Genomic DNA, 24,050 nt, shown 5'->3' with positions numbered 1-24,050 from the left:
GTTACAGTCACGACACAATGTGTAGTATACGGTATACATAAATTGTAAAAGCGGCTCGGCCGACCTTCCGCCGGCTTCCGGGGGATTTAGGCTTGATTAGCTACGGCGTTGCATATTATACATAGAGTTTGCTCTTTCGAACGAAACGGGACGGGTCGGGACGGGACGTGGCCGGGGACGGGGACCGGGACGGGCGTAGGCTGAACCCGTGAACTTTAGCCGATCGGAGGACGACCTCGCCTCAGCCGGGGACCTTTGCGACGACGCTCGCGCGGTCAGTTTAGCTCCGGCGAGCGGTAATCGAGCAATATACTAACGGCAGTGTCCCACGGACCCGCGTCTCGCGCTTACGATCTGAAAACTGGTACGCCGATGAATCACCGGCCTAATCGCGAGGTTTCCTCGCATGGCTCCACTTTCACGAGTGCAACTAGCACATCCTTCGCGTTTCTGCACGAGTTACCAGTGACGAGTTTCGAGCGCGACGCCTCGGGTTCGCTCGGGCCACGGGTACCCGAGCGTTGCAACGGTACACCACCCATGGTTTTTCGTTCAGAAGTCCCGTGAAAATGGTGAACGTCCGCGTCGGACGGGCCTCGGACGAAGAACGGTCGCCTCGACGGAGCTCCTCGCGGTCGTAGAGGGGCCTGGAATCGTCGATGTAACTCGCGTGGAGGGAATAATGTGGCCCGAGCAAAGTTTCGCAACTAATCGCTTCACGCTGCACCGCTGTCGTTGACAAGGCATAATACCGCGACGCCTTATGTAAGCTCGATACACGCGAGATAGAAGATAGGCGGTGCACGTGTTATCTGAGAGACGAGACCGTTTACCGCAGCCTTGTTCGGGGACATTGCAGCCCGTACAACTGCATTGCACCTCGGCCATACGGCGACACCGCACATGCCGCGGCACGAAAACGGACGCGGCGCGGTTTGATCGCGGCTCTCTTTGGTATTTATAGGAAGTGCGCTGGCCAAGGTTGACTCTAGAGATGCAGCCGTGCAGGCAGAACCGTGTTCCTTCCTGCCGCGATTTCGAGCGAAACGGGCTTGGCTCGTGGTTCGATTCAATTGGGAAACACCGCGAGCGTTTATTAGGTCGCATCTGTGCGGCGACCGGCGGCCAAATGACGTCCGCGCTAATGCACGCTCCTTCGATGCGCTTCCTCGAAAAATTGCGACGCGAGACTGCAGCTTTCCGTCCAACCGAGTAGCTCGACCGTTCCAAGGAATTCGCAGAAACGTTCGGAGGAAGCGCGATCGCGGACCTTGCCGAACGCGCTTATCTACCGATTATTAGAACGCGGCGTCCCGTTAACTATCGGACTCGTTGGCTTTCACCGCGATTCGTTTCGCTAATTATCGCTTAATCGCGATAGTTCGAGAAAGTTCTGATAAAACGCGAACGCGTATAATTGGCGGCGCGCGTTTCCCGAAGGTGTTGCCCCACCGTCGCGGATCGTTTTGAGCTTGCCAACCTTAGAAAGTGCAAGAAGAATTATGGCACTCGTTCAGACGATGCTTCGATCGTCGACGAGTACGACGAATTTCGACGACGCTCGGCGTTCGGCGTTTATGTACCGTTTATCGTTGCAACTTTGCAGCCGCGCGCGCACGGCCTCTTCGCGTTTATCGTTTTCCGCTAGAGAAATATCGTTTCGATTCGGCCCGACTGACCGGCCGCGCGATTTATTTCGAGAATCGACCGAGGAATTATGTGCTCGTAGGTCGACCGGCCGAGAACCGGGTGCGTCACCTTGAATTTTCTCGGGTGCGCATCCAAAACAGAGCCGGGTTCAACGTCCGCGGTTTTCGGATACGGCGCCCCCACCGATGTTTTGATATAGCGCGGGGTCGCGCGCGCGTCACGGTCGTACCATAAATGATCGGAACACAAAAGCCGACCTCGGCTTGTTATTCGACGCTGCTTGAAAGTCGTGCATGTTTCTCGGGACAATGTTAGAACGGTGTGCCGTGTCGGCGTCGCCCGTGCATCGACGGCGTCGGGTCGTTGACGTCGAAGGAAAAATTCCACGACCCGTCCACGTCCCGTGGAATATCACCGAAGCCGCCGAATCGAGGAGAAAGTTAATCGCATCCACAGGCGTCTCCGTTCGTCGGCAGACTGTAATTAACGAACGGTATCCCATGGACTTTCGCGGCACATTATAAAATCATAGCTTTATCCAGCGTCTCTGGCGCGTCCCGGTGTCTGGACGTGCAATAAATATCCGATAAATCAATTAGAAATCGAATAGCCGTCGAAACGCAGCGGCGCAGCTAATGATCCGCGCGCTTGTGTATGCAGTTGCACGTGCAACCGCGGGATCGCAGTGGTGTTGGTTGCATAATATGCAGGTAACCTAGATCTGCACCCACTGCTTGCCACCCACCGGCCTCATTACCCCTTTGAGGATCTCTCTCTCGCTCTCTCTCTCTCTCTCTCTCTCTCTTCCTTTTTCCTTGTATTCCCTCCACCTGTACCCGTGCCAGCCACTCCAGAGAAGCTTTGTCTCGCGTCAAGACGCTCTCCGTGACGTTTCGCGGCGTGGCCTAAACCCGCGGCGTATCGGGTTCACTGGACAGAGAGATGCTTTTCCGTCGGAAACGGTGCCAGGAAGCCGCGGTCTCGTCGCAGTCACCCGGTGCACGTCGTCGACGATCGATCTCTCCTCTCGCTCGTCCCGGTCTAATTGGATCGGCACAGGGACGACGGCTTTTTAATTATCGGGGATTTTCGCGGTTTCGCGCTCCGGAACACACCGCCGCGGCGGGGGCCCGCGATTCGACGTGTTCGCGTCGTCGGTTCGCGCAGGACTCGGCCAGTAAACGCGCGCTGTAATAACTCGTACACGAGGAAAGCAGGTGAAGTGGTCGCCACGGTGCGGAAACAATAAGATCCTCTCGGCGAGCCCTTTTTCTCACCCTCCGGCGGATTGACGTCATTCCCTTGGTTCGTCGGGACGCGTTCGCCAACGTGGAAGGTGGACGGTGGAGAAGGTGTGTCGCGCGATGCAACGCGTTGCACCGCGTCGCGCGACGTCGCAGGCCTGTCATTAATTCGCGAGGTGGCGTAAGCGGACTCGGAACGGTGCAATTATTCATCGTCCAGATGCTGGCCGCCACGTGGGATCGCCGAATGAAAATGAGAAATTTTCTCCTCGAAAGATCGAGGCCACGCGAGACGCGCGGCTCGCTCGGTTCCCCTCGGTCTTCCTCGGCTGTCGCGCGTGTCCGACGATTCCGGCGACAGCCTTCGGTGGGACTCTTAGATAATCCAACGGCCGAGGAGGAGGAGGAGGAGGCGGCTAAAAGCCCTTTAATTTAATTGGACCGCGAGGCGCGCAGAATTATCAATCGCTTTGCACGCGCGTCCGCGGCCGGATAAGTCGCGTCCCTCCCCCCGCGAGCGCCGATAGCCAGGAAAGATTACACGATCGACGAGCGAAAAAGTTGTTAACGAGACCCCTCGGTCGATGGAACTCCGTGGGGAACTTGCTCCGCGGTTGGTCGACGACACCGGGGCTTAATGCCGGCCGTAAATCGGTTAATGATACCTGTCGAGTCATTTAAATTCAGCCCGACACCGGTGATATTCGAACCGAAAAGTGCACGCACGAGGATGGGTGCGCGCGCGCGCCCGTGCCAACGGCGGAGCGGATGTAGCGAGAAGAATCCAAAAGGACGCCTCTCTGTATCTCGTTCGGGGCCGTCTCGGGTTTCGATATTGCAGTCTACTCTTACAGCGTTGATTATCATCGTGAAACTGGATAGTCGCGCAGCCTCCGCGTGTGTTAGAGTCACGGAACAGGTACGAGAGCCGTTTCCGTCCTTGCGAGATCTTCCGATAGCCCGAAACGATTTCGATCGTCGCGCCGAAATTCCCTGTCCGCTGCACGCGCGCGCGCGCGCGCGCTCCGGAAAACTGGAAAAGAAACAAAGGCCGTTTTTACTCGAATTCTGCGTGTCGGAAGCTCCGAACGTGGTTCGGAGGTTCGTCGGCTGTGCAGAAAGCCAGAAGAAGCGTCCGCTTTCCGTGGGTCGGAAGCAGAGAAGCGGGTCGCAGTTTCGCGACCGGATAGCGGATAGGTCGATTTGGGTCGTGGCACCTGAAACGTGTCCGCGTGTCGAGAGAGCGTCGCACGGCTAGCCGGGATAGGTTCGTCCGCAAACCGTGCACCCCTTGTTACTTCGGCCAGCCGACCGACCCAGTTTCGAGCCCGCGCTTCGGAAAAGTGGAACGTGTTGGGTCAATCTCGAGAGCAGACTCTCGATTTTTCGCGAGGGAGTCGTCCCGGTCCCCGGGTCGCGACACGCGTGTCGATACGGCCGTCGTGCCGCCCAGTGCCGAGGCTAGGCGAGAACCAGAGGCGAAAGACGCCGGGGTGGCTTTCTGTTTCTGTTGTTCGACGCAGGCTCGTTCCCCGCAGCCTCCCGTCGCCGTTCCGACGCTGCGAAACATCGCGAGCCTACCGGAAGCGCGAGTTTATTTCTGGCCGGGCCGTTGGAAGCGTTCTTTTGGCAGTCCGATCGCGGATAGCACCGCAAAGGTACGCGCGGCTCGGATGTATTTCTAGCGAGTTAACGCTGCTCGTTAATTACACGGCGGACCTTGGGCCGGATCGATCCGGATTTAATCGACTCCGCGTTTCCGCGTGGCCGCCGCGCCGTTTCGGGAGATTCCTCGCCCTCGACGCGTTTTCCTCCCCGAGACCTTGCGGCTTCGATCTCGTTTGGGGACTTTCCACGGATCCTGACGGCGGTGTCTTAATTTATCGCCGCGACGATCGCCAATCTTCCTGCACGCGACACAACCGGCCGTTGCACAAACGGCTCGCGTTCCGCTCTTCCGACACCGCGGACAGATTTTCGAGCGTGCCGCAACGGTGGAGCAAGAAAGGCGCGGTTTCGCGAGCTAGCGACACAGCCGTTCGAGCCGCGCTATCGGCCGCACCGTCGCCGACACGTGTACACACCGCTGCATCCGAGCACATTATGCAATCGGTCGGGCCGATTTTACGCGCAATTCGCATGCTCCGCGCGAGGACACCGCGCGGAAGTCGAGAGCTGGCCGAGAGCTTGCCGATCGGTGCCGCCAGACGATAGGTCTGCGGAGATCGGCGGCCACGTGACCGCCCGTTCTCTCCTCGCAGGTTACCTCGACCCGAGTCGTCCGCTATTCTCTCCCCAATCGTCGAGTCCACTTTCGATCGGAGCGGCTCGCGATTTGCAACCGAATCGCGCGCGTCTGCCGCGACGAGATACGTGTCTCGCTCGTGGAACGTCATACGCAATAGTCTCAAGTTCAAGGCGATCGTCGCCGACGTCCATAGAGTCTCTCAGGGTCTCGCGAGCTACATACTGCGATTACCGATTCTTTTTTCTCGTCGTATCGTAACCGGAGGCGCCGATCCTCTCCGCGAACGAAGCATCGAACGAGCCCGGTCGCCGACGAGCCGCGATCGCGGCTCGTTCGATCTCTTTGTCTCGACGGCTCGGACCTTTTAAATCGTCGACGTTCGAGCTTCCCGCCGGCCATTTTCTCCCGGGTTCGCATTGAATAATTCAAGAGCCGAGGAAAATAGGTGACCACTTGTGGCGTTCGAAATTCGCCGCGGCACCCATTCAGCCGGGCAGAGTCGGAACTGGTTTTCGCCTAGACTCCCATTCGAACTGTACCCGGTGTCTCGGCAACGAAAGGTGCCGTTTGTTTCTGACTCCGAGATCGACGGTGCGCGCGCGCGCGCGAATGGCCGACGAGTGGCTACTTAAGCGGTCCCGTAATTCGCATCGTTGCGCCCCATGGCGCGACGCGGCAGCTGCACCTGGCCCGCGCGTCGAGTGAAAGGACACGGTCTCGGGAAAGGATTTCTCGCCGGGCCCGTTTCTCGACCGACCGTCGCCGTGATTCGGGTCCCCGGGGCGACCACGTGGCCGTGCAACAAATTTTCGAACGGGATACGTACGTGCAATAGCTGGCCTTGTCGGCCGCGGTCGGGTCCGGTCGGGCCCGCTCCGCCCCGCTCGGTCAACATTGTTGCTGACGGTCGCGCGATTTTCACCGTTCCTTTTTTCGCGTTCGTGAACAGCGTAGGGTTTCGTCGGGATCGTATGACCGCTCGGCAACTCTGCGGTTAATCCTCCCCGTGTCCGACGGCAAGGGCAATTTCACGACGGGATTCGATTTTGCGAAAAGCTTGCGTTAGGGTTGGAGGTGTCCGTCCGAGAGTAAAGAGCTCTCTTCGCCGGTTGCTATTTGGTTGACACGGGACTCGCCGGGCCCTTTGCCCTAATCCGCACCTCGCCTACCTGCGGTGCGGAGGCCGGGTCGCGCAGTAGGGCCACTCTGCGACAGCTATTTTCAATATACGTAAAAGTTTCGTTATTGTAGGAGTAACTGTTTGGCAGTGACCCGAATACGACCCGAGCCTCGAAACTCGGCGGCGCAGGTAGGAAAGACGCGGGGGGCGGTAAGGGGCCTGGCAGGTCCCGCGTCAACGAAACAATAGCGATCGTCGAGGAGTTTTTCCTCGGACGGACCTCCGTCCTAACACGGGCTCGACGTCGAAACAAATCCTGCCACGAAAATTCCGAGTGGGCGGACGAGAGAGGCCTGTCCTCCGTGCGCGCGCGTTCTCGTCGTCGTACCTGCTTCGACTCGCGAATTCGTCCAAGTCGTCTCTCCCGGAAATAGGACTGAAACCGAGAGACGGTGTTGGCAGGTGTTAGAGAGGGTGTTAGACGGTGTTTCCGCGTCGTCTCCGTCGAGCGGCCGCGTTCGGCGCCGATAAGTTGACGCGGCTCTCTTCTTCGAGCATCTGGCCGGAGTGAAAGGACACGAGGGCAGAAACGTCACGAGCGTGCCGCAATATCGTGACGATTGCCGTTGGCACGATACCAGCTGGAATATCGAGCTTATAAAGCGGCTTTTGGTAAGCGTTCGTCGCAGCAGCTGCGTCGGTGGAGGTGGCAGGCAGCAGCAGCAGCAGCAGCAGCTTCGATCGGGGCAACCTCGCGCGACAGTTTCAAGGGCTCCGCGGTCTCCGCGGTCTCCCTGGTCTCCCTTGGTCTCCCTGGTCTCGGCGGTGTTCGGGACGCGCGAGCACGAGGCGAAAAACCCGACGATGTTCTGCGTCGTCGCGGCCTGCCCCCGGTTGCTAGGTGAAAGTGCAGCTAGTCCTAGAGATAGTTCACCCGTCGCCGATAAGATAAAAGTCCCTTCGAAACGGTGACCTCGTTCGCCAAGGTTTTCGCGAGCCGGCCGGAGGACGCGCTCGATCGATAAGACCCTGATCGCGCGACCATATTTTTTTTAACGCCGCGGTCGTTAATTACCGATAACGCTGTCCAACGAAGCCAGATAGGAGGGTAGATAAGACGCGAGAAAAAAAAGTCGCACCCTCGCCTCGCGTCGCGATTTTTCGCCGAGTCGATTTATCGAGAACGGGAACGGAGCGCCGCGAATTTTTTCCTTCGACCGCCCCGGCTCTCTCCCCCCATTCCCGATCGAGTGTTTTTTAATAGAAAGGCCGCCGGGTATTGTACCTTCTTCCGAAAATAATCGACCGGTCAAAGGGTTATTCGGCTGGCTTTGTTCCCTCGCGAGTTGCAACGCGATTCGAGGGAGCCATATGGCGCGAGATACGCGAGCCATTTTCGTTCCAACCTGGAAATAGACTTTCGATATTTCGCACGTGCGCTCGCCTCGCTGCTCCACTCCTCGCTGCAGCTCGGCGTCTGCTGTTAAACCGACGCGAGGCGACGCGACGCGACGCGACGGTTGCACGCTTGCGCCTTGCGCCGACAGTCGATCAGCTGTTCGTCGCCATCTTTCGCTCCCAGCTGAGGGCTCGACGCCACGCTCAGCTGACCTCGCCGCTGATACGAGCCCCCAGCACCGATAGGAGCGTACCTAGCCGGGCCCCGGCGGGTTCCTCTGCTTCGACTCTCGGCTCTCCCGATTCCGATCGGAATCCTGGCAACCGTTTCTCGGAGATCGACGCCAGCCTGGACGGCTGCGCGGCCATCCTCGAGGATCCCGAAGAACATAAATATCCCCGGTGGACGGTCAGTTTATCGGGCACCAGCCCGTTCGTCGCAATAACTCTTCCCGCCTGGACAGGCAGCCAGAAAAAGAGAAGCACCGTCGGTCGGTCGGTCGGTCGGTCGGTTCGAATTTATTTCCACGGTCCGGGCTCTACCCGTTCTGCTGCCGGGTACCAGCCGAACGCATTTTTCTTGCGATCGTCGGCTCGATTTCGGCGAGGGCGATAGCGAGGGACGGTAGTCGGGCAGGCAGGCAGGCAGCAGGCACGCACGGTTGCAAAACGACGGGCCCACGTTCCACTCGGGTACCAGTGGAAACGGCTGTCCCTGGCCCGACGCTGTTTCACCTAAAGACGGGTTCGTCGTCGCGCCGGGAACACGGGCCTATCCCGGGCAAGGGAAAAGGATGCGGAGACCCGATGTGGCTCCTCTGGCCAGTCGATAAGCACACGCGGCCACGCGGACCTACTACCCGATCGATGAACATTAGCCTTGACACGATATCCGGAGGACCGCTCTTTCACCTCGACTCTTTTATTCGAAGCCACCGCTCGGTTTTACCAGTCGCCGTCGCGCACCTTCGAGTACACGCGTGCCCTGGGAAATCTGGGACCGCGAGGGGGGCCGAATCTCGAGCCCGCAGTGCCCCCGCTTTCGAGTAGATCGGGGGGGGGGGGGGAGTAGCCGTGCCGTCGAGGTTCTCCAAAAGTTCTGCTGCAAGCCCCCGGGATCTCGCGTCGATCAGCGACCGGTAGCCGTTCGACCTGCTAAGGAGAGGGAAGCCAGCGGGCCCCAGGACCTGGAAAAGCAACGAAACGGTCGCCACGGTGATTGCAACTGGCCGCGCGCGTTATGTAAACGGGAATCCGGTACGAGCGGAAGCTTGAGGTCTCCCGGTATCTACTCTCACTGGCTCGATTGCGTCATCGGTTTGGTCAGCCGATTTTTCACGCGTTGGATTTCAGGAGGAAGAAGGTGTGCTCTGGTGTCGCGTGGAAAACCACCGGTAGCGTTGCGACACGCATCGAAAATCCGTCGCAATCGCGATCGAGCAACGAATCTCGCCGACGCTTTTTATCTTGATCTTATCGCGTTCGACCCGGAATCGCGGCGATCGATCGCCTCTTGTATTTTTGCGCATCGGTCCCTCTCTCTCTTCCCCTCTCTTCTTCTCTCTCATTCTCTGTGGTCGTTTTATTGCGACGCGCCTCGACGAGCAACGCGGAGAACCTCGTGCTCCTTTCCGAGGCTCGTCGAAGGCATGTTCCGATTCGAGTGGCACGAGCCGCGCGAGCCTCCGGTGTCCACCGTGTTTCTGGAAATAGAAATAGATACGTGCCGGTGGATACTCGAATCGCTGGTTTAGACGCCTCTGGTTCGGACGCTCGGTTTTTCCTTTCCTGACCGCTCTGCTCGACTCCGCTCCGCTCGGAGCAGCGCCGATATCACGGTGCCTCGAGCGTAACACGATACCAGCATCGTAAATTCTGTAACGCGGACCTGCTTTCCCCTTCGACCGTCGCCCGACCCGGGGAACTCATTATTTCTTCAGCAAGCTCGGTTCTCTTCATCGGTGATCCCGTTTTCAGCCGCCGCCGATCGATCCTCAACTTCGACTTCGGACCTCAACTTCGACCGGGGCCTCGGACTCGGTCGGTCGGTTCAGGGTTCGCGAGCGACTCCGATCAAAGCGGGAGGAGGTTTGCTTGTTCACTCGAGATTTCACTCGCGGCTGTTTAATATACATGACTCGTGTGTGCAACAGCTGCACACGCGAGCCTCTCTAACGCTTCTGGAAATAGAAAGTCATTCGCAAGGTGGATGCTAAACTATTGTGCCATTAGCTGTTGGCCGCGGTGTACCGCGGGCTCCCTCGATTTTTCAGCGGCGAACATTTCGCGGATGAGATTGTCGCGTTGCGCAACGATCCTACGGGGAGATTGTATAATGATCCGACGATGTTCGACGACGGTGTTACGGTTTGCCTGTATATCCGTCCGTTCCTGGAACAAAATCCTCGGTGGGGCTAACCATTGCACGAATTTCGCAACCCCCGCCCCTGTCCTCCGGCGATCGAGCGATTCGTTCGACGAGTCGTTCCCGATGCCACGCTCGATGCGACCCTCGACGCCGATTCCTTCGAGTCCGCTTTAATCACGTGCAATTGCGCAAACGGCAATTTCCCTGCGGAGGCGGAATATAATATCGTAATGGACGACACGCAGTCGGCGGAGCTCGATGTTTTTCGATCGCTTGATAACCGGGGGCTCGGTCTCGGTCCCGAAGCCCACACGGCGCGGCGCGGCGCGGCGCGGAGCGGAGCGGCGAAGAGCGGAGCGGGGCCCGTATGCGCGATGTGGGCCATGAGACTTACAATAAGAGAGCCATTAACTATTTGATCGCGTTCTCGATGTCGGTGGGAAAACATCGTCCGACGTGAAACTTTTTCCCTTCCGCGCGGCGTCGCCGCGAACACATTTACCGGAGAAGCTTTTGTCAACAGTGATTATGGACGCGCGCGCACGCGCCGAGCACGAAGCCCGAAGGCCGGAGACGAACTCGGAACGAGAAGACGCGATGATAATAGATTTTTAAAGCCCACAGCTCTGGCGAAACGAAAACAAACGATTATCTCGACGTGGGCGCGTCTTATCCGGTAATCGCGTGGCAACGATTCCCTTATTACTTAATCGATAGCGATTATCGTTTCGTCCGGCTATCTGCCCGGCGGCCAGATTTTTCGAAATCGCGAAAACCGAGCCGGATTAATTCTCCGGGCGATTATTCTCTCGACCGTCTGGCTCTCGTCGTCCACGCTCGAATAATCGACCGGCGAAAGGAAGCGGGCCGGCGTTCTTCGTACAGGATAATAACGATTTTTGTCCGCCCTTTAATTGGCCGGCTCCGCATCCGCCTCTCGGCGGCCTCCCGGCGAGGGCCGGAACGAAAGGGCGATCGTTGTTTGCCGAGCGACAAGAAGCGGATTGGTGCAATTAAGTTGCGCCGAACGTGGCCGAAAATCGGGCGGTATTAAATTCGCCGCGATAACGGACGGCTCGGTTTGCGATCGGGTAACGAGAACGACCAAAAACGGCGAACGGAAACGGAGGTGCGTGTTCTGTCGGACGAAGTAAAGTTTCGATAATTGCAATGGTCACGTGAATAAAACGAAGCGGCGGCAGAAGACGCTCCGGGATCGGCGTGGCGACTCGATCTTCCCACCGGAGCGAATTTATTTTCGTGTCGCGTCCGGAGCACGGGCCCCCGTGCACTCCTGCACTCCTGAAGCCGTTCACTCGTTGACTCGTTGACTCGTTTAGCCGTTGCACGCGAGCAGAAGAAACAAGGTGCAGTTCTCGGCCGGTGCAGCGGGTCCTAGGTATCCTGAACGGTTAGTACGACGTTCGGGGCCGGGTTCGCAGCGCTCGGCCCGGGTCGCAATCAATGGGAACACGCTCGCTGCTCGTTGACAAGAGTCCGTTTCTCGGTCCATTATTCCCCGGCAAAAGGGGGCCACGGTTTTCGTAACGAAACACAGTTTCCGCCGTGTCACGAGCCAACGGTAAGACCCCGCGCCGCGCGGTCCATTGTTTCGGCGGATGCGTGAAAGGAGACCTCTCGGCGCTTCGATGCCGCGCGTCGGCGCGATTACGAAATCGCGTCGAATCGAATCGTCGTCTATTACAAGCGGCGAGCAATCCGTTTCGCGTTCGACTGCCGTGGAATTGTTCGCGGACCACGCGAGCCCGGCCTGTAATTTCTTCGGTCCCCGGGAATTTCCTTTCTTTCGCAGGCCGCCGTCGCATTCCCGTCGACATCTCGCTCGCGGACGCGTGGACAGAAGAAAGACCGCATTGTCAACGGCGTCGCGGCTCCCTTTCGCGATTTTTCAGCCGTTAACTCGGACGGCTTTTTGATCGCGACGAGAAGCCCCGCGCGGCCCGGCCGCGATAAGAAAGAAACGCGATTTTCACTCGCGCCGCGACCGCTCAAAGGTCGCGGCCGATTGTTTTTTCGGCCACGCGATTCGTCGAACGGATAAGACGACGTCGCAGAACCGATGTTGCACAATAGCCGAGCGAGCGATTTATCGTCTTGTCGGCAAAAGGGGGTAACGCGAAACGTTGAAACGCGAGAAGAGGCTCGTTATTTCTGTGATCGCGCGTCGAACAGAGGATGCGGTCGTTTTCGATGTTTTGCGTAATCGCTGCGAAACGGCGAAGCCAATCGCCGAATTAGGGATTCGGGCTGTCGAATCGCCTCCGAATAGAAACGACGCCGGGAATCGGTGGAACGCCGCGCTACGCTTCCTCCTCCGGGTTAACGTCGCTGTCGAGAGTTCGCTCCCCCTAATCGCTCCCTCCTGTAACGCAATAATTAAAGACCGAGCACGATAAATGCTGGAACCGGGGTTGCGACAGCTCTCCATTATTCAATAGTTTCTGTTGTTCGTTACGCGATTGCCGCACGCACCGAGAGCTCCTCGCTTCTCGACCGACAAAGACGATGCATCCTTCCATCGTTCTTTTTTTCACAGTTTTCACCGTTCGTATCGTTCGTTTGATCGCTCGATCGGAGGAAAATCGCAATCTTATCCGCGGATAAGATCGGGATTTTATCGGTGCCTCGATAAAAACGAGAAGGAAAAGTATTCGCGGGTGACTCGTGCCGCGAAGCTTTTGTTTTCCGAATGCCTGGCTGATTAATCGGCGACTAAGTCTCTCGCTCGCTCTTCCATGCGTAATCTCCAGCCTCTTTGTTTCCCGTTCGGTTGTTCTCGAAGCTCGGAGAGGAGTCACCCCGACTCCGCGTTGCCCCCGAAATCGGAGGGGTGGGCGGCTCGACGGTGTCTAGACTCTAGACGCAGACGGTGGGAACGACCCTTTCCTCGAAGGACGAAGGGACGGCGACTACGTCGCGTCGACGGGCTCCGTCGGGATGATAACGATGCGTCGCGACGGAGGGCCATCGCGGGCCGCCTGAAAAATTCAACGATCGGACGCATTCGAGCGTACATATTCGGTGGAAAATTTTCGCGAAGGAATAACGAAAGCGGCGGCGAACTCGGAGGAAAGCGGCCGCGACCGACATGCCCCTTATTAAATAGTTAGAGCCGGCGGCCGGCTACTTCCGTCTAGCACAATTCCGCTCGCATTTGATTCCCCCCGATGAGAGAGAGAGAGAGAGAGAGAGAGAGAGAGAGAGAGAGAGAGAAATAAAGCCGTCTGCGGCGGAGCGTATTCAAAATCCAGTCCGACGGAATAAGCTCTTCCGTTTCTTCTGCGTTCCCTCGTTCTCGGGCTCCCTCCGCTCTCCTCCGTCCTTATCCGTCTTTCCTCGGCCGCGGTCAACGGACACTTCTGATTTTCTATGCGGTAGATTCCGCGGCACGGAAATAAGAAAATCACGGTCTCGGGGGAGTTCGGATCTCGCCGAGAAGGAGAGCTTCGTGGACGCGTGACGCGCAAGATTTATAGGATCGCTCCGCGAGCGGGCCGCGATCGTTACCCTTTTCAGCTCGGCGACCGATCGCGCTCCGCGTATTCGGTTCGGTCCGGTCGATACCGAATAGGGATCTGGGAAACTCTCGCGGTCGTAAAATGTTGATTCGCAAACCACGGGGAGAAACGTCTCTCGTCTCTGGAGCCTGTGTCGCGATAACGGGACAAAGGGAAGGTCCCAACGTCTCCGATCGTCGGGAATCGTGCCGGCTATTCCGATCGCGCCGAGATAAAAACGGGCGGACCCCGATCACGGTGTCCGCGGGGGACCGGTCGAAATCGCGCAAAAAGCTCGGCCGCGAAAGCGTAAATTGCTTCGCCGGGCCCCAGGATCATCGACGACGGACGTCGCAACACTTTCACCGACGAGAAAACTCGCTTCGCGGAGGTTATGGGAATATATCCCGCGTGTGCCTCCGTCGCGGCGTGCTCGAACGATTCTGCCCCGGGAGGGAACTCTCTAAAAGCGGAGGAGTCGTCAAGGGGATCTCTGTTATCCTCGAGCGGACTGACCAACCAGCGGTCGAACGTCGCGGTCGTCTGTTTGCCGGAACTGCGGCGAGCACCACGGGTCACGGAAGAAGTTGCAAACAGAACGACTTTCTAGCCGCGATAGAGCTGCTCTCTTGAGCCGGCTGTGCGCCGTTGATGCTGGATCAGCGAACGGGAGCCGAGGATACGGCCTGCTCCCAAGTCCGCTGGGACTACGGGGAGAAGTTACTTTTGCTAGGTTTCGTGTCTCGACTCGTCTCGAATCAGTTCAACGCTCGTCTTATCCGGAGAGTGGAGAGGGTCCGCCGTGTTCGGACTAGGGTTTAATAGTCGACGCACCCGGTTTCCGAGGAGCAAGAGCCGATTAACTGCATCTAAAGCCAGAGTCGCGCGAAAAAACGGACGTTGATCGTCTTTCCTCGTTTTCCTAGTTGCGAACAAGGACAAATGCTCCTCGTTCTCCGTTAGTGAAAGAAGGAGAGAGAGGGAGAGAGAGAGACGATCAGCGTCCGTAAATTCGAGGCTCGCGTGACTCTGTTCTTACGCGCGTATCCTCGTGTGAAACGGGTCTAAGGGGCCTCAGCGGTGGGACCGTTCCAATTCGTGTGCACGCGTCAGCCTCGGAGGAAAGATGATTTAGTTTGTTGGCATGGATGAGGATCCAGAGGCGCGGCCTAGCGTAGATAGGCACGTTAACGAGCTAATTGGTAACGGACCGGTGGCAACAGAAGACGGCCTCGTCCTGATCAATGATTTCCTTCATCGAGCGTGTAAACGCGACCGATTAGGAGAAGAAAAGGCAGGCATGCGCGGCGTCTTTCCGTTTCCGTTTGCGCCGATAAATCCGGACCGTCGACGTTAATATTATTTTTTCCGCGAAAAGAGCGTTCGGCCGTGCTCGCGAGTCCGCGACCGGTTAAAATCCGACGGTCCGGCGTGAGACGGACGCGAACGAATGATTTACGAACAACGGGGACAGCCCCGACAGGAACCGCTTACTTTTTCCAATATCGCACGCGACGCGTTCGCTCGTCCGCCGTTGCGTCGCTTTCAATCCGCGCTGTTTCGCGTGTTACCGCGTGTTACACGTTCGCTCTAATCAGTTGCCGTGTTTCCACCTTATCGTTGCGAATTAATTACCTTGCGTAATCGTGAATTCGCTCGATGGTCTTTGCGCTCGCCGGCGACGCGAGCTGCGCCGACGATTATTGTTTTCGACCGGTCGATCGCGTAATCGCTCCCGAAATATTTACAAGTCGTTGAAAGTTGACCCAGGACAGGATCTTGGTCTATCTGCCGCGTTATCTCAACGGCGACGAGAGGTCGCCGCGATGCCGATAAGACTGCAGTTTCGCGTCTCTCCGTGACTGAAAATCCGCGGAGACGCGCAAATAATTCGAGAAAAAAGCCGCGACTTCTTGATACGGCCGCGAGCCGAGGGACTGAAACGGCAGCCCCCGGAAGCCGTGTAATTCTGTTAATGCGTTTACAGGCGCGTTCCGACCGTAAAATTCATGCTGCATCCCCGCGTACGGATAAGTCGCATATGCCAGGATGCTCGTCGTTCGCGTTACGTCCGAGCAGCTCGGACCGTCGTCGTCTTCCGTCCGCGACGGAATCCGATCCGCTGGAAATAATATTCCGAACCGCGGGGCAATCGTTGTGCTCGTCGTTTATCAGTTCTCTGGTCGCGGTGGAATCGACCGATGTTACGCCACTGGCCGAGCGGACTCCGAGCCGATGCGCGTTTACGACGCGAACGGTGGTCGGCGTTATGCTAATGCAACAAATATAGACCGCGTTTAGCATGCCTCGCTACATTTCCGACGGAACCTTTGAAAGAACGCAACCGGTCGGCAGTACCGATTCGTCGACGGAAGCGATCGATAGCGATATCAGCGATAGTTTGTCGAAACGTTGGAACCGTATCTCCCACTCGACGGTCTTCCGATCGCGAGTTGCCACATCGCATCGAGCCACGGCCGCCGCGACATCGGCTCGCGCAGCGATGAAACGACCGAGCAGAAGCGGATCGCGATAATTGATAGTCGTTTAGTGACTAATTCTGGCTATCTGTTTGTTGGCCGACTGCCTCTCTCGCAGAGCCTTCCACGGCCCGAGACGACGACGGCGGCTCGCGAGTTTACATTCAGCGCGAGCCGCGGATCTCGCAACGAGCGCTCTCCTCGTGGCCATTGTCTCTTCGAAAGCCTCCTCTCCACCCTCGTCTCCGCGACTTTGCCGTCTTATCGTTAAACAAAGGGATCGTTCTTAGAGGAATTCTCAGCCTCGCGACCGAATGTAGTCGGTCTCTTCCGTTGAGACGGAACGGCGTGGCGGCGGAGCGATCGGGGCCGCCTTCAAGGCCGATGCAATTACACGCAGCCAGAAACATCGGGTCGGCGACAACGAACCCGAATGATTCTTGTTTACTCCGGGCTGGATAAGACAGGCGCCGTCGGGCTGGTGTTTTCCCAGCTGGACCAGCCGGCGCATTCACACCGTGCACCGAGCTGCATCGGAAGCGCATCGGCGGCCCTCTCTCCTCGTCCTCCCTCGACCTCCCTCAGCCTCCCGCGACGTCGCCACATGCCCGAGCCTTCGTCAGCCGCCGGCTTTAGCTCGCCGAGTCGATTCCCTCGTCGGCTTCCCGACGGCCCTCCGAATCCGGCGACGATCCCGTCCGAAATAAAGCGTGTTCCTTCCGAAAATTCCGCCGCCGAAAAATTCACCGGCCCTGCTACCTGTTCGGAGTCGCGACCGAACCGACGAACGCGATGCGCGGTAATTTCGTCGCGTTTCTGGCACGGCCTGCCGGGAATCGGTCCGAGCCGGTCAGCTGTTTACTGGATTTAGAGCAACTAATTATACGAGGAAAACTCAGACAGTCCCCGGCGCTAACAAGATTCTCGCGGCGGATTATCGAGTATTCCAGACTATCGGACGACCCGATTAGAAGCGGTATAAAGGTATGCTCTTTTTGTCCCGTCGCCGGCGGATCGTCTTAAAGTATCCTTGCTAATCAACCCGGCGCGACTGCCTCCGTCGAGCCCAGGATCAGGATGGAAGTTCCCTGGAGTATCCCGAGCCTCGAGACCCGACGATCTCGAAATAACTCCGCGGATTAACTCGAACATCTTGACGGTTGTTTAATCGGAGATGTTCGAGCCAGAGATTTCCCCTTAATCCTTGCACCGTCCCTCTCCGTCCATCCATCTTTATCCGACTCTCCCTCTCTCTATCTCTCTCGGTCTCTCTGGGAGGACTTGGCGGAGGGTTGAAGTTTTTGCGCATGACACGCGAGTACGATCACCCTCGTGGAGCCCCACAAGCTCTCCCTTCTGCATACGGACCCTCGACGCACACAGAGCAACGTGCGTGTGCCGGCTGTAGCCGCCACCGGCGCTCTCCGTGGTTTATTCAAATTCCAAGTCGGGTCTCGGTGCGGCTCGCGACCCGCTCTTTTTCAAAAAATCTCGGCTAATCGTCGCGCCAACCACTCGAGTCCAAGTGCCGCCTAAATTTCGCCCTCTCTCGCGTTAACAGAGCCCACGTGCACCGTCGCGAATTCCGTTTTCCGTTGGAAAACGCGACGCTGATCGCGCGCGCCCGAAGCGCTCGCGATCCCGCGACCTCGAGCAGTTTTCGGCTTTCGCGAATTCTCCGCGAATAGAAGTGATGTCCTAGAAATCGTGTGATCCGACAGGGTGAGCGTGCGTTCGCTTTTAGAACTCCGTCCGGTTGCTTTGATCCGGTCGGTCGGTCGGTCGCGCCGAGAGTCGACGCCGCGGTCCTCGAAACCCGGCGAATTTTCCACGAAACACCGAGAGGCGCCGTCGCATTTCCCGTGGAATTCTCGGAGTTTCCGTTCGGAGGAGCGCGCCGGAGAGTTCTGTGCTCGTTGGACCGAACGCTGAAACGCTCGGAGGAAAGGCGGCGAGGAAGCCAATCCGGTTCGCCGCTTTCGCCGCGTATGGCGGCGGGCAAAGTTATAAATAATGCCCATCGCCCTCCTGTGCGTATTCACCTTTACATAATGACCGGCGGAAGACGGCCGACGAATTCTCGGATCGGGTGTCAGATGAAAAGACACGGGAAAACCCCTGAAACCTGGCGGCGGTCACCGTGCCCGGCGTAACCCGTCCCGCCGAATCTCCCGATCCGATACCCTACGATCGCGATTTTCGGCTCGAACGAGTCTCCTCGACGATCCTCGAAAATATTCGTGCTTCTAGAATCCCGAGGGCCGCGTTACGAGCAGCGTATAGGGGACATGTCGCCCTCTCGAACGTTAGTGCACCGGTGCGGCCCCGCGACGGCTGTGAGTTAATAGACGCGCCGCGACTGACTCATGGAACCGTGCGGCAATGAGTAACACCTAAGAAAATCCGTGACCGTTTCGAGGAGTTTGAGAGGGCCGCCTCTTTGTGCTACGTGGTTCGAGATGCTCGCCGTGGCGGCCGAGAAGAAAGAAAGAAAGAATCTTCGATCGTGGAGCACGCTCGAGCAGGATGATAATGGTGACGCGTTCCTCCTGAAAAGGGCCGAGCCGGAGAGCAAAGTTCGTTCTCCCGATAAAGACATCGCTCGCGAAACGGTAGCCGAGCATGATTCGTCGCGCGCTCGAGATCGACGATAGCGCCGGTCAAATCGTTCCAGTTCTCATTTCCTCGAGACCGGGTCTCGAAAATGTCGGCGATCCTGTTGCAGTGCGTCGGGCACTGCTTCCACAGAAGAAGAACGGGCGCAGGTTCGTGGATCGCGCTGCTTCGCGACCAGACAGCTTCTTTTGCCCAGAGCCTAGAACTCCTTACCCTTGCACCACTCTCCATGGGCCCATATCGTGTCCGAGACCGATACAAATCTTTTCGCTAAATCCTTCCGATCCGCTTCCACGATCGTTCGCGGTGCTGACCTAATTTGCTCTGTGTTGCAGGCATGCACTGCCTAGGCGCGGTGATAGGAGGCATTCCCAGCCCGAATGGGGTTGGCGGTCGGGGTGGCATTCTCAGCGTGTTCCGAGCCCTTGGAGTCCTTGTGTCCGAAGGGAGGATTCAGGGCCCTCCACGTGGTTACAGAGAGGGCCCACACTGTGCGGCGCCCATGCAGGCGGCTTCTAACGACCATGTGTGCGAGGAAGATAATTATTTGGTAGCTATTCCGGCCACGGTGTTCTTCGAGCAGCGGACAGCTTCGGACCACAACGAGGACCTAAACCTCGTCTTCTTTCGTTCCTACAGTGCGATCGATACCTTGTGCTGGTGCGAGAGATCGCCGATCGTACAGCGATCGGCTCGTACTTGTGCATCGAAGTGATGCTTTGCAGCGACTGTCCGTGCGGCCTGGCCAAAGCGAGGAACAAGAACCCGATCAGTACCGTCCCGTCCTTATCAATCTCACCATGGCAACACGCGTCGGAGATGCTGCTGGAGTACTGGTGTATCTGCGTCGTTCCCAGCAAGTGAGTGCAATCTGACCACCGGTCTCTCTCTCTCTCTCTCTCTCTCTCTCTCTCTCTCTTTCTCTCCCGTTCTCATCTCGATAGCGCAAGTCTGTAACCCATTCCTACAAAAACCAACAGGAGTCCAGAGACGATGAACTTCTACGGGTTGTACCAAGCGGTTCGTTCCCGGCTTCACTTCAGTCAAGTCGCGGCCTGGTGGTCCAGAAGCAAGGGCGCCGATCCGAGCTACATCACGACGAGGGTGGTTCCATTCAACGAGGATAATCTGAGAAAGTTTCGCGAGACTCCCGTCGAGCATACCTTCCCCCTGGCTGGCAGCGGCGATGGAAATTCGATAAAGGTAGGCGAAGGAGGGTGGTGTGGACCCTGTCGACGCCATGCGTCATCCATATCAGACCCGCGTTCGCTCGTCGAAACGCGAGTCTCGGGGACTCTTTCTCGCTCTCCGCGATCGTCGTCGCCGTCGCCGGGTTTATCTTGGGCCTCTGCTCCCGCAAAACAGAGCGCGTCGTCGGTATCTTCGTCGACGAACGCGCGAGCCTTTCTCGTCGGCACGTTCGGAGCCCGAGAGCTTAGAGCCGAGGTCAACGTTCCTCGAACCGTCCGTGTAATCCGCACGGTGGTTTTGCCGTTCGCGTACTCGGAGTACCATCCACGGTTCTATTCTGGTGGCCGAGGACACCAACGAATGCCTACTTTTAACCAGCGGATGAGTCACACCGGCCGCCCGACGGTGTCCCGTTCGAGTGTACTCGTCGCGGCAGTTAATGAAGCTGAAGAGGATTTCTTGTGTGAATTTTAGGTCACCGTGTGGGCACTGCCGAGGATGGAGGAGGTACCGACTCTCACCTGCCCGTTGCATCCGATCAAAGAGAAAGACGAAGAGGGTGTCGCGAGAGCTTTGACGCCCACCAAGGCGATCCCGGTCCCCAACGCTGCCCAGAACTCCGAGGGCCTCGTTCTACCCGGTAATCAATGATGCCCGACACTTGTCCGTGAAAATCCGTAGATCCGGTGTTCATCCGTTGCGTCGTTTCGTAATCCGTCCCGTTCTTCGCGCGTCCAGGCGCAGGGCGTATCCTTTCCGAAGCAACGTCTTTGGGGTTTCTCGAGCGTCGCGGCTAACGCTCTTCGGAGAAACTGGACGCTCGTTCGAGGAAGTTTCTCGAAGAACTGTCACGAAATGCGTTTATTTTGTTTGGACAGTTCTAGTGGACGACAGAATGCAGACGTCCTGCGACAAGCTGGGGAAACACCACTGCCGCTGCGAGGAGGACGACGCTTCGCCACCCTCGCCTTCGATCCCGCGACCAAACGGCGAGAGGAAACGACGTCGATCTCTGCCTTGCGGACCGACGGACGTGAACACGGTGACGGTACAGCCGATGCCGTTGCCGTCGCTGCAGGAGACTATAACGCAGGAGACCAAGTGCAGTCAGAGCTCCAGCTACCCGAAATGTTCCGCCGAGATCTCGAACAATCGCGGCAAGCCTGTCCAAGGCCAGAGCTGCAAGCTGGAGGAGAACGGGCTCAAGAACCGGAACAATCTGAACGCCGACAACCTGGAGCGCTGCTTCAAGACTCAGCTGAGCATCGAGGAACGCGACGGGAACGTGGAGAAGCGGTACAAGAGGTCGCTCGAGGAAACGGAGGCGGCGAAACAGACTAACTTGAAGGAGAAGCAGTGCAATTTGGAGAAGGACGCGCAAGCTGGCGGCAAAAAGATGACCAAGGACGTGGAGACGAAGCCCGCGGAGAAGAACGGGCTGTTCGAGAACCTGATTCCGTTCAATTCCTCGTTGCCGTGGTCGTTCGTCGAGTCCTGGAACAACAGCACCGCGAACAGCAAATGCGCGTTCCAGAGCCTGCGTGGGAACAAGGACAGCTATTTCAACGACTCCGAGAGAACCGTCAAACCGGCCGTGTCGAAGGACACGAGTATCATGATCAATCCGTTCAGGCAACCGAGTCCCTTTCACGAGTCAAATCCTGGCCCGTCGACGAATAACCGGCTGAAACAGGAGTCCTTGAACTCTGTCTGCATGGTGCACCAGAGCTGCACCAAGCCCTCGAACAAGCTGTCCGCGACAGTTTGTGCCGGACAGGACGTGTCGGAGTCCGGCTTGGACGGTGCCGCTAACAACAAGACCAGGACCGGGAAGGATCTGAGTCAGTTGATGTCGAAGCTGACGTTCCCGGAGGAGAAGGAGAAGGTCAAGGAGGAGGGAGGGTTCTTGGAGTGGTTCGCCAAGGTGCCGGGAAGGGTGCTGGGCGTCGCGCCGGGCAACGGCTACGTGGAGAACAAGGTGAAGTCGACGAACCTGAAGAGCCAGGAGCAGGGGACCGAGGTGAAGTTCAAGAACTGCAATCTCGAGCTGAGTCAGCGGGAGTTCGACGAGGTGCTGGCGGTGCTGAGGGCCAGGACACCCTCGGGCCGCAAGAGGACCAGCGTGAAAACGCTCAGGAGGAGGGACAGATCGGAGAAGTCGGGCGAGGACAGCTCCGACAGGAAGTACGCGAATTTGGAGAATGGCGAATGCTCGACCAACAACATAGCGAACCGCGGCAAGGGCTGCGACGGCTGCAGCCACAAGCTGTGCCGAAAGAACGACCAGCAAGCTCTGGAGAAGACCCACTTCGGCGAGATCTATGGCAATAAGAATATTTACAACCCCTCGCAGAAGCGGGAGAAGCTGAACGGCGGCTCCGTCGAGGATCTGCAGAGCCTGAAGTGCACCAACACCGAGAAACGGCCGAACGAGCCGGCGGACTGTCTGCAGAACGTCTCGAACAAGGCGGACATACTATTGGGAGCAATCTTACGAACGAGTAAGGAACGAAGAAGCCTGCCAGAGGTTTCGAGCGGGACCAAGCCGAGGTCCGCGACGTCGGCGGCCGCAACCGAGACGGAGAACGTCGTTCGAAGCAACTTGGACGCAGAGAGGATAGCCGCGCTGGAGGACGAGAAGTCGTTGCACGTGGCGCTGAACAAGAAGTTCAACAGGATCCGGCAGCTGTTCAAGAAGGAACAGGAGAAGAAGGCGATGACGGAGAACGGCTGTCAGGAGTCGGAGCAGCCGACGACGGTTCAGCGCTCGTTCTCGTACAACAACGTGCAACCGAGCTTGCACGATCCAAAGAACTCGAGGGACACCAAGGCGAAGAGGCGGATCGACTTCGCGAACCTCGAGCAGTCGGAGAGGAAGAGTGAGGCGTGCACCGATCCTTCAGAGCTTAGTACAAATGGCGCACATCAAAACTCAAGAACCTATAGTACAAATTACAAGGAGGACAGCGGAGCCGGACGCGACGATCCGGACACGCTCAAGTGGCAGAACAGACTGTATAGTACAAACCAGGAGGATTTGGCGGCTGTCGAGCCGAGGGAGGAGGACGACAAGGCTGCCCCGAAGCTGGCCAAGGACGCCAAATCGATACGGAGCAGCGCGAAGGACAATACGGCGATCTTGGAGGAGGACGAAACCCTCGACAGGGTGGTACCCACTGCCATCGAGCAAGAGAGATTCCGGAGGTCTCTGGAGAACGCGGCATCGATGGTGTTTCACAGCAGGACGGGCCTGCCGCTGACTTCCAGCCCGGCACCTCTCAGGAGAGGCAGCTGTTGCTTCGATTACGACAGTAGTTTGAACTCGGTGTCGTCCAAAAGAAGGTACGCGTGGTTTCCCGCAGCCAACTGGAAACTCGTGTCGCGAAGCAACGTTGGCTGAGCCAAAGTTTTCCCGTTTCAGCGCACTTTTCGAATTGAACACCCCGCCGAGTCCGGGAGCGGTCTCCTTGGAGGAGACCGACAGGGAGACCGAGAACGCTGGGGAAGGGGAGGAGACACCGAAGAGGCGGCCGACTTCTCGCAGCAGGCCGCAGAGTCATGCTCTTCTGGGCAGCTTCGAGGAGTCGGCGTTGAACGGAAGACTCGAACCTGTGTCGACGGTTCACGGTTTCACGGCGGAGCTGGGCGCGAGCGGTTCCTTCTGCCCGAAACATCGAAAGCTTCCGGTCACCGTGTTCTTTTACACACTCGGTGACAATGATAAAGTTTCTACACCCTATCTCGTACGTATCGCCACTCTATTCTCATTATTCTCTTCTCCTGTTTGATTTTGTAAATTGTATTTTATCCTCTATTTCTATTTACTATTGATCTTCACGACGATTGTGTGCTGCGTCGAGTTTTATGTGTATATATATTTTTTTTTTTTTGATAATATGTGACCCGAACAACGATCTGAACAGACACATTTTTGCATAGGCACATATTAATTTGGGGAAAAAGGGCTACCAAGTACCAAGGAGTGGTACTATTCAAGTAACGCTTCTGAATCCCTTGGGTACAGTCGTTAAGATGTTCGTAGTACTATACGATCTTTCTGATATGCCGCCACGATCTCATACTTTTTTACGTCAGAGAACACTGCGGGACAAAACGCTACGCTACCTCGTTCATCTTAGGTGCGTACACAACGAACCATTCAATTTTGTACCGTACCGTTTCGAACATCGAGATTTTCATTAGCTCGACGATTAGAG

The 24,050-nt window shown here is 57.4% G+C and overlaps 1 protein-coding gene across 3 annotated transcripts in view; it reads left to right on the top strand.

Moving 5' to 3' along the window:
• Positions 1–24,050, top strand: part of atos (atos homolog atossa) — a 33,305-nt gene that overhangs the window by 4,606 nt on the left and 4,649 nt on the right. Inside the window, exons 1-8 of one of the 3 annotated variants that reach the window (XM_076521064.1) lie at positions 17,763–18,791; positions 18,978–19,192; positions 19,282–19,502; positions 19,623–19,845; positions 20,308–20,473; positions 20,712–23,175; positions 23,255–23,576; positions 23,773–23,972. In XM_076521064.1, coding sequence (XP_076377179.1) covers positions 18,731–18,791; positions 18,978–19,192; positions 19,282–19,502; positions 19,623–19,845; positions 20,308–20,473; positions 20,712–23,175; positions 23,255–23,576; positions 23,773–23,972 — 3,872 coding nt within the window. In that variant the 5' untranslated portion in view covers positions 17,763–18,730. Of the gene's footprint in view, positions 1–17,750; positions 18,792–18,977; positions 19,193–19,281; positions 19,503–19,622; positions 19,846–20,307; positions 20,474–20,711; positions 23,176–23,254; positions 23,577–23,772; positions 23,973–24,050 lie in introns of those variants that run through there. The other 2 variants (XM_076521065.1, XM_076521066.1) reach the window with 2 other exon arrangements.

Source organism: Megalopta genalis, chromosome 4 (assembly GCF_051020955.1).
Source record: "Megalopta genalis isolate 19385.01 chromosome 4, iyMegGena1_principal, whole genome shotgun sequence".
Taxonomy (NCBI): Eukaryota; Metazoa; Arthropoda; class Insecta; order Hymenoptera; family Halictidae; genus Megalopta; species Megalopta genalis.
This window is presented reverse-complemented; position numbering and strand designations above follow the sequence as displayed.